At 35.5% G+C, this 11,086-nt stretch overlaps 1 protein-coding gene across 3 annotated transcripts in view; it reads right to left on the bottom strand.

The window, feature by feature from the left end:
• Positions 1 to 5,213: 5,213 nt before the first annotated feature.
• The window catches only part of HIKESHI (heat shock protein nuclear import factor hikeshi), a 79,066-nt gene continuing 73,193 nt past the window's right edge, over positions 5,214 to 11,086 (bottom strand). For all 3 annotated transcript variants that reach the window (XM_037841146.1, XM_037841149.1, XM_037841147.1), the window contains 2 exons: positions 8,514 to 8,632; positions 5,214 to 5,293 (listed from right to left, as the gene is read on the bottom strand). In XM_037841146.1, coding sequence (XP_037697074.1) covers positions 5,239 to 5,293; positions 8,514 to 8,632 — 174 coding nt within the window. In that variant the 3' untranslated portion in view covers positions 5,214 to 5,238. The remainder of the gene's footprint in view (positions 5,294 to 8,513; positions 8,633 to 11,086) is intronic.

Below are 11,086 nucleotides of genomic sequence, written 5' to 3'. Positions count from 1 at the left end.
CAGACAAAGACAGCATAAAAAAAGAAAACTACAGACCAATACTCTTCATAAATATACATGCAAAGACCCTTAACACAATATTAGCAGATAGAACTCAGCAATAAATAAGAAGAATTATATACTATGACTGAGTAGGATTTATTCCAGGGATTCAAGTCTGGATCAACATTTTAAAAAATCAATAAAATGTAACACATCTAAAGATATAAGAAAGCTAAAAGAAGAAAAGTGAGAAGATCATATCACTTAATACAATAAAAAGTATTTGACAAAATTAGACACCTGTGCTGGCAGACGCCAGCCACAATCATGGCAATTTTATTAGAAAAATAAAGGTGTATGCATTTGCAGATACCAGAGCTGATGGCCAACCTGTGTTAACTAAAAAAATCTCAAAATCTTAAAACTCCCTGAAAATAATTTTTCCATATGTAAGATATGCATTTGACGCTTTTCAAAAAGTCCCTCCATTTTTATGTAATTGAATATAAGAGAACTACTTTAGCAAACCACTATAAAAATAAATTAAAGGAGCCCCACCCTGATTAAGATGGCAGTGTGAGAAGTTTCGGGGCTCCAACTCCCACAAAAGCTTTTACCAAACAGCAAGAACTAGCAGAAACACCTTTCTCAAAGTTCCTGAAAACAAAGTACTGCAGGAATGGAGCAAGCACCAAATCAAGAAAAAGGCTGCTTAAAAGCAGTAGGATCTTGTGGCATCCTGGCTGGCCCCTCCTTCACCCCTTGCCTGTTTGGCATGGAGCCAGCGTGCATCCCTGGTCCCAGTTCCAGAGGGAGCAGAATAACCCATGTAAACATACTAGGAGCATATATATTTGGCCCAATCTAATAGCCTGAGGGACTTGCTATTCCAGAACTTGCTCTGCATGTAGGTGGCTCACAGAGTTCTCCTAAGAGCATTGAGGGAGAGCAGTCAAGTATGCCTGGAGCAAGGAACCGCTGGAAATAGGACATACTGCACATTGCCCCAGTCCATGAGGAAATGGTTTCCTAGGGAAGAACGGATATTTGGAACCTATAAATGGGGGAATTCCTAAAGCCAAAGGTGCACACCCAAGATAAGACACATGCACAGAAAGGAACAGAGAGGCCCCTACGCTTTGGCCTGGAGGTATTCTCTAAACTTACTGTATGGATAAGTTCTGAAGGAAAGCACTCTTAACAGATCACACTGCAAAGACTGGAAAGTTGTCTTCATATGTTCCCTTTTTGGGGGGAACCAAAAGGAAAGTTGTCATAATGCTAGCTAGATACAAGTTTAAGCAGATGCCTCGGAGTCTAAATTCCACTGATGATACATTCAAATATAAAAATGTCCAGATTTCAACAAAAGATTATAAAACATATGAAGACAAAGTGATGACCCAGACAAAGGAGAAGATTAAAGCATTAGAAGCCATCAATGAGGGGGATTGTACCTGGGAAAATCTAGACAAAGACTTTTTAAAAATGGTCCTAAATATGCTGAAAGAGCTAAAGGAAATCAGGAAAATGATAGATGAACAAAAGAAAATATCAATAGAAAGATGGAAATTCTGAAAAGGACCCAAACAGAGCTGAAGACCATTGTGACAGAAATTTTAAATTCCCTAGAGGGGTTCAACAGCAGATGGGAGCTGGCAGAAGACGACAACTGAAATCATCCAGTCTGAGAAGCAGAAAGAGAAAGAGTGAAGAAAAGTGAACAGCACCTGAGGAACCCATGGGACACCACCAAGTGTATCAATACACGTATTTTGGGAGTCCTAGAAGGCAATGAAAAAGAACATTCAAAGAAATAATGGCTGCCTCCTCTTAGAGCTAGACATATTTCTGTATTTATTCATTGAAATGGTGAGAGAGGAAGAAGAAGAAGGGGAAAGGGAAGGGCTCTTTGCTAGTATCTCTAAATCTAAAAGACAGTTTTAGAGTATAACCATAGCTCCACATTCATTTTTGGTAACATACCTGTTTATTGCAGAAAAGATTCATTATTTCACAACATCTAAGCTTTTTAGATATCCTAAGGTGACAATGTATGATAAAAAATTGAGCTAATGAATTAATGAAGTCCTAAGTACCTCTTTGTTAATAGAAAATAAGCATCTTTGACATGGAATTGTTAAACCACCTCTGAGCAGTGTGCATCAGGACTTGTTCATTAGGTTGGCTGCAGAAGGGCAGAAGAAAGTGCAGGGAGAGAGATGTACGCAGATGTGTTCATATTTCCATTTTGACGTAACCATTTTATGTGCACATCTTTTGGCTGTACCATAGGAAAACACTGTTAAGTAATTCAATGGAAACATATCTTACTATTATTTCAACATAGCTCTAACAGTTAATTCTCTTAGATGCATTATACTTATTGTACTGTTACTTTATGTCTCATTTTAAATTGAGCACTAAGGGAGTACAGTATTTGTAACTCTGCCAATATCTACAGAGGCCTGCTGCATTTTTGTCTTTTATGAAATGTTTGCCCCCAGAAAGGTAGGAATACATTTTTTACCGGATTGAGTTGGTGTCATGTATTCTTGGTTATCCCAATACTCATGGCTTTGGAACTTTGAATTAGTAAATATTCATGAAAAAGCACGATACATTCTGTGTGACCTCAACCACATAAAAATGTATTCTCAGTTGTGTGTATACACATAAAGGACCTAGAAGAATACGTCAAACTTAAACTGCTTGTGATTCTGGATGACTCCTGTGTCCCTCACTTTTTGTGCTTTTCAGTTTTCTATACTGCACAATTAATATAAAAGCTTGAAAAGTTACTTTAAAAACCTTAAAAAAAAAAAGATGGTTGTAAACTTCCAAATTTAACGAAAGACATGAATATTCACACCCAAGATGCTCAACGAACTCCAAATAGGATAAACCAAAATGGACCCACATTGCACCATATTATAATCAAATCATCAAATGCCAAAGATAAAGCAAGAATTCTGAAGCCTGTAAGAGAGAAATAATGTGTCACGTACCAGGGTGCCTCAATAAGATTACGCATTCTCATCGGAAACCAGGGCAAGAAGGCACATATTTTAAGTGCTGAAAGCAAAATACTGTCAACCAAGAATTCTAAAACTGGCAAAACTGCCTTTCAAAAATAAGGAAGAGGTTAAGACATTCACAGATAAACAAAAGCTGAGGAACTGTGTCAGCATTAGATGGGACCTATAAGAAATGCTAAAGAGAGTAGTGCAGGTTGAAAAAAAAGGACACTAGATAATTGACTGGTCATATGAAGAAATAAAGATCTCTGATAAAGATAATGATATGTGTAAATTTAAATACCAGTATTATTGTATTTTTTATTTGTAACTCCACTTTTTACCTCCTATAGGAACAAAAAGGCAAATGTATAAAATGTAATGATAAATCAGTGATTTTGGACTCATAATGTATAAACATGTAGTTTATGACAAGAACTATATAAAAGTAGGGAAAAGAAAAGGTATATGAACAAAGTTTATGTGAACTATTAAAGTTAAACTGGTATCAAGCAAATAAGATTGCTACAGATTTACGATATTAAATTTAAATCCCATGGTAGTTACAAAGAAAATATCATAGAATATGCAAACTCAGACAGAAAGTAGAGTACAGGCAGATTACCAGGGATGGCGGGGTGGGGGTGGGGGTGGGGGTGGTTTGGACTAATGGGAAGTTAATATAAAATGAGTGTGGGGTTTCTGTTTGGGGTAAAGGGGAAGTTAATTATGGATGGTGGTGATAATACTGCAACATTGTGAATGCAATTAATCTCACTGAATTGTATCCTTGGGAGGAGTTGAGATGGTGAGATTTATGCTGTACATGCTTCCACAATTAAAAAAAAAAAGTGTATGCAAGTCAAACTAAAAAAACAATGACAATTAAACATAATATATGGTACTGGATGGGATGGAAGAACCAAGAAGAAAAGGTTCAAAAGGACATTATTGACCAAAAGGGGGATGTGAAAGGAAATGAAATAAGCTTCAGTAGCAGAGAGATTCCAAAAGGAGCCGAGAGGTCACTCTGGTGGGCACTCTTACGCACACTTTAGACAACCCTTTTTAGGTTCTAAAGAATTGGGGTAGCTGGTGGTGGATACCTGTAACTATCAAACTACAACCCAGAACCCATGAATCTCGAAGACAGTTGTATAAAAATGTAGCTTATGAGGGGTGACAATGGGATTGGGAAAGCCATAAGGACCACACTCCAGTTTGTCTAGTTTATGGATGGATGAGTAGAAAAATAGGGGAAGGAAACAAACAAACAAAGGTACCCAGTGTTCTTTTTTACTTCAATTGCTCTTTTTCACTCTAATTATTATTCTTGTTATTTTTGTGTGTGTGCTAATGAAGGTGTCAGGGATTGATTTGGGTGATGAATGTACAACTATGTAATGGTACTGTGAACAATCGAAAGTACGATTTGTTTTGTATGACTGCGTGGTATGTGAATATATCTGAATAAAATGAAGATTAAAAAAATATATATATATTAAAAAAAAAAGGACATTATTGGGACATAAGAAAAAATCGGGAGATAGAATGTAAGCTTTCTATCAATGTTAAATTTCTTGAACTTAACTGCACTTAAGGTGATTGTATAAGTGAGTATCCTTGATCATAGGAAATGTACATGGAGGATGATGAATTCAAGGAGTAGGATGGGTACAACCTACTCTCAAATGTTCAGAAAACAGACAGACAGACAGACAGACAGACAGAGACGGACAGTTGCTAGCTAGCTAGCTAACCAGCTAAACAGAAAAATGATAAGGCAAAGGTGGCAAAATGTTAAAATTGGTGGATCTGGGAATTGGTGGATGTGCTATGCTGGAGTTCTCTGTGTAGGGTTTGTATTCTTTTTGCAACTGTTCTATAAGTTTGAAATTATTTCAAAATTAAAAGTTAAAAAAATAAATGAATGAAAGATGATACATACAATGGCATTTAGTACACTATAGTTGTGAAATACTAAAATGGATCACAGCCAAAATAAAATGTTTTGCCTCTGAATAGTAGTTTAAGCTTAAGGGGGAAAAAGTCATCACGATGAACCTATTTTAATTTTCAACATTTTAAATTTTATAAATATTTTAATAATGTTTCACAGTCACTAAGCAGTTCTGAAATTTGGGCTTCATTATCCTTTTGACATCATACTTTTAAATGGAGTCATTTTACTATAAAACATGACAAATCACAGAATCCAGTAAAAATTATTTTATTCAAATTATGTTTTCCAAAAGAGAGGGTTCTGTGCTAGTCTTCTTTGAAAGTTTTCATACCTAGAAAAGAAAAATACATATTTTTATGTTTACATGAAAATTGAAATAGTATCTTCCATAATCTGCCAAATGACATAAAAAAAACAAGTAATTTAAATATCATTCCTAAAACTAAGACTAAAAAGCTACAAAGATAATCTGAGAATTTAATCATTTTCATAAAAAAGGTAGCAAGCACAGTGTTACAAATAAGAACAGTTTTGACCGTATTGTATCGGAGAGCACCAACCATCATAAATTTTATTAATTGCTTACCTGTTGCATTCAAACAGAAGGAACTTGAGAAAAAATCAGCTCTAACACCTACTTCCTCATTTCACAGATGAACAGATTGAGAGTGATTTGTCACATCTCACAGCTAGATGTGAGAATGCTCAAACCTAGCACATTCATCTACAGGATATGGTATAAACCACCCTAATACCCTTGTACATGTTTACTTTAGATCAAGACTTTCTAAACTTAAGAAAAAAAAATTTTTTTATTTTTATGTGGTACTTATAACTCAAAATTAACAAAAAACTGTTAATCCTTAATAGTGGTCCCTAAAACATAGGCAATTATATTTTTTTGCTTTATAAATTAAAAATGGCTACTACATGAGTAATATAGCAAATCTCAACCAGGGAATTAGCAACAGGAATTTAAAATGGAGTGAAAGAGTATAAAATGGTGGTTTTATGAAGTAAAGGTTAAAAGCATTTGTTTATTCAAATCCCATGTGAGACCAAGGGTATAGATGTTTAGTTAGTGCAAGATCTATATTTCCTAAACAATTTAACTAGTACAGCTTGTTCAAATACCATAATTATACGGAACTTTTAATAGGAAGTGAGACTTGGTAGGTTTGCATAGGTTAGTGTGAAATAATGACACATCCCGAAGTAATGCGGACAGAAAATAAAAATATATATGCAGGGCCCCCTGAGGAGCTGGGGGAAAATGCAGAGGTGTTGGGCTTCCTCACCTGGAATGTTGCTGATGTTCTCACAAACACTGAGGACTGGCGGTTTTATGTACCAAACACTCTATCATGGGACTTGCCCTTACGAAGCTCGTTACTGCAAAGGAGAGGCTAAACCTGCTTATAATTGAGTCTAAGAGTCTCCCCCTGAATATGCCTTTGTTGCTCAGATGTGGCCCTCTCTCTCTAGCTAAGCCAACTCGGCAGCTGAACTCACTGCCCTCCCCCCATGTGGAATCTGACACTAGGGGTTTAAATCTCCCTGGCATCGCAGGACATGACTCCTGAGGATGAATCTGGACCCAACATTGGGGGATTGAGAACATCTTCTTGATCAAAAGAGGGATGCCAAATGAAATGAAATAAAGTTTCAGTGGCTGAGAGATTCTAAATGGAGTCGAGAGGTCACTGTGGTGGACATTCTTATGTACTATATAGATAACCCTTTTTAGGTTTTAACACATTGGAATAGCTAGAAGTAAATACCTGAAACTATCAAACTGCAACCCAGTAGCCTTGACTCTTGAAGACGACTGTATAGCAATGTAGCTTATAAGGGGTGACAGTGTGATTTTGAAAGCCTTGTGGATCACACTCTCTTTATCCAGTGTATGGATGGATGAGTAGAAAAATGGGGACAAAAAACTAAATGAAAAATGGGGGGGGGTGGTGGTGGTGATTTGGTTGTTCTTTTTTACTTCTATTTTTTATTTTTACTTTCACTTTTTCTGGTATAAGGAAAATGTTCAAAAAATAGATTGGGGTGATGAATGCACAACTATATGATGGTACTGTGAACAACTGATTGTACACTTTGGATGATTGTACAGTGTGTGAATATACCTCAATAAAACTGAATTTTTAAAAAAAGCATTTGTTCATGTGACTGGCAATGAAGTGAAGTGAGATAAGAGTGTTTTTCTTATTGTTCTTGTATTCCATGTATATTTCAGGCCCATATGCAATTTTTTACTAAAAGGGTCAACAGTTAATGATGTTAAAATGATTCAGTTGCCTAGTTTCTCTTCCCTTTCTCGCTTTACAAGAACAGTATGAAAGTTAAGTGCATCATATATTGCTGTATAGAATCATTCAAATCTGTAGTAGTAAGTCTCTTGAGATTCAAAGAAATGTGTTAAGACATTGCCAAATAAGGTGAACTCACTACCCTCCCCCCTACATGGGACATGACTCCCAGGGGTATAAATCTCCCTGGCAACATGGGACATGAGCCTGGACCTGGCATTGTGGGACTGAGAAAATCTTCTTGACCCAAAGGGGGAAGAGAAATGAAACAAAATAAAGTTTCCGTGGCTGAGAGATTTCAAACGGAGTTGAGAGGTCACGCTGGAGGGCATTCTTACATGCTATATAGATAACCTCTTTTAGTTTTTAGTGTATTGGAATAGCTAAAAGGAAATACCTGAAACTGTTGAACAGCAACCCTGTAGCCTTGATTCTTGAAGACGATTGTATAACTATGTAGCTTACGAGGGGTGTCTGTGTGATTTGTGAAAACCTTGTAGCTCACACTCCATTTATCCAATGTATGGACAGATGAGTAGAAAAATAGGGACAAAAAACAAATGAAAAATAGGGTGGGATGGGGGGGGTGGAATGCTTTGGGTGTCCTTTTTTACTTTTATTTTTACTCTTATTTTTGTTTATTTTTTGGAGCAAGGAAAATGTTCAAAAATTGTGGTGGTGAATGTACAACTATATGATGGCACTGTGAACAGTTGATTTATACACTGTGGATAACTGAATGGTATGTGAATATATCTCAGTAAAACTGTATTAAAAAACACACACAGAAAACAAACAAAAAGATAACTCTTATACAATAAGAGTCCTAAATTCTAAGTTTTATCCTAAAATTACAAGAGTTTAATGAAACTTGAGACTACCTTAATGACTGAAATCATCACTGAAGCTCTCATCTGGCCCTAACTGTAAGGGTGCTCCTGTCTTACAGACACTTGCATGCTCATTGTGATAAAAGAATTGTTTGGATTCATTCATGAATAAATTTTAATTATTCCTAAAAAAAAAAAATAATGACTACATAATAGAATATTTATGGTAGGACCATCTTGAGCTGAATACTATAGTATATACTTATTGGAATGCAAATAGTAATGTATGCTAATGTCCACCATAAATATGTTTAAATGTGAAAGAAGAAATACATTCACAGGCAAAATACATATATTGTTACTAAAAGACTTAATATTAGGGATACAAAATGCCCCATACCATTTTAGAACCACATTTGCTGGAATGAACATTTCAGACGGACTTGGTGTCATCTGGGCCTGAGAGACAGCAAATGATGAAGCAAAATTGTAGAAGTTGTCCAACATCTTTTGTGTGAACTGAAAAGTTAATAATTAATAGATAAAAGAATTATAATAAATACACCATTTAGATCTTAGTATTTTTAATTAAAAATGTTCCTGCATTAACTTTGTTTTAGGACTATAATTTCTAAAAAATGATGTTGTGGCATATATAAATATATGTGTGTGTGTGTGTGTGTATTTGTATTTAAAATTTTAACAGCCAAGTACTTTCAGTACTTTTTTTGTATCAGAGAATTTCTGTGATTGTCTAATAATTGAAATTTCTAACATTCATTCATTTTGAAGGGGAAAAAAGAAAAAAAAATTTTCCCCAAAATATCTTCTTTCATCTATACTACTACATCCACCGTCCTCAAACACCACTAACCCAAATCATCCTGTTTTCTCATATAAAGTGGTAACCATCTTTAAGAAGTCTTTTTCTTGCCAGAAACATAAAAGCTTAAGTATATGTATATAAAAGATACAACTGGTTACTTGCCATGAGTTGTAAGAAGAAAAAGACAGCACTATTCCTTTTCCTCAACTCTAACATCTTCCAAGTCTCCTTGGTAAAAGCTAGAAGTAAACTGATTCATATTTCCTAAGAATCAAATGGATTTAAGCACTAAACCCAAAGGGAACTACTGAAGATAATAATAACTTCCATTCACTAATCCTCCCAAATTCACTCTCTCAGAAATGCAAAATCAGCCAGAAGGCTCCTGCTATCTATTCTCTACAGGAGAGCAACAGTTTTATTGGGTTGTTCATTTGTTTAGTAACACAAAGGTAATATAATCCAAGAGACTAGTGCAGCTAATATCAGAGTTCAATAAGGTTGCTAAGAATCAATATAGAAGAAAAATCAACAGTAACCCTCTGCACCAGCAACAAAAATTAGAAAATGTACCACTAAAAATATCTAATTCAAATTAATGTCATAACAGACATAGGAAAAATGCTAACAAAGCGGATAAAGTTTTTCTGGAAAACATTATGACTATATTGAGAGACAGGAAATAAAACAAATAAAAGGACATGTTTGCCATGTTCAATAAAAAGATATACCATACTAATAGATGAAAAGACAATGTAGAAATGATAGCAATTCTCCCCAAATTAAATCTATAAATCCAATGTTATTACCAAGAAAATTCCAATGAGGCTTTCTGTAGAACTTAACAAGATGATCCTAAAATTTTTATGAAAAGTACCTGAGACTATTTTGATGACCAGGATGAAGAACTGGACCTACCAGATATTAAGACTTGTGTCACAGAAGGGGCAGACAAAGTTACAAATAAAATAACTGGAATAGAATACAGAGCTCAGAAATAAAACCAAACATATATGATAAAATGATATATAACAAAGATGATATCACTTAGAGAAAAAATGGACTAACCAATTAACAGGGGTAGGATCACCAGTTTATAATAGGGGAAAAAAATAAATTTAGATCCCTTTCTATACCACACACAAATGCAAATTCAGACCAATTAGACATAAATTCAAAAGCAAAACTTTAAGGCTTTAAAGAACTACAAAGGGGGTATAAATGTCCCTGGCAATGTGGAAAGTGACTCCTGGGGATGAGTCTGGACCCTGCATGATGTGACTGAGAAAGCCTTCCGGACCAAAAGAGGGAAGAGAATTGAAACAAAGTTTCAGTGGCTGAGAGATTTCAAATGGAGTTGACAGGTCATTCTGGAGGTAATTCTTATGCGTTATATTGATAGTAGAAGAAAATATCTGAAACTGTTGAAGTGCAATCCAGTATCCTTGATTCTTAAAGGTGATTATATAACTATATAGTTTATATAGTGTGACCATGTGATTGTGAAAACCTCACAGCTCCCACTCCCTTTACCCAGTGTATGGACAAAAGGGTAGAAAAATGGGGACAAAAAGTAAACGAATAATATGCAGGAGGGGAGTATGGGACATTTTGGGTGTTCTTTTAACTTTTATTTTTATTCTTATTTTTTGGAGTAATGAAAATGTTCAAAAATTGATTGTGCTGATGAATGCACAACTATATGATGATACTGTGAACAAATGTTTAAACTTTGGATGACTGTATGATATGTGAATATATTTCAATTTAAAAATTTCAATAAAAAATGGGGGGGGAGGATCTAAGATGGCGGCATAGAGAGGAGTGGAAGCTAAGTAGTCCCCCTGGAACAACTAAAAAAACCAGAAACAACTAGTAAATAATCTGGAATAACTGCGGGGGAACAAACGTGACCGTCCACTCATCATACACCAACCTGAACTGGGAGGAATGCCCAAGCCCACAGCATAAAATCTGTAAGTAAAAACTGTAGATCCAAATTGGGAGACCCCTCCCCCACAGCCCGACCTACAAAGCCTCATGGTGCCAGAGAGAAGCTTTCTCCCAACAAGCAAATATAGCTCAGCTGAGCTCCAACTGGGGTTTTAATTAGCGAGTGTGAAGTGCTCACTATGAGGTATGAATCC

Source organism: Choloepus didactylus, chromosome 6 (assembly GCF_015220235.1).
Source record: "Choloepus didactylus isolate mChoDid1 chromosome 6, mChoDid1.pri, whole genome shotgun sequence".
NCBI lineage: Eukaryota > Metazoa > Chordata > Mammalia > Pilosa > Megalonychidae > Choloepus > Choloepus didactylus.
This window is presented reverse-complemented; position numbering and strand designations above follow the sequence as displayed.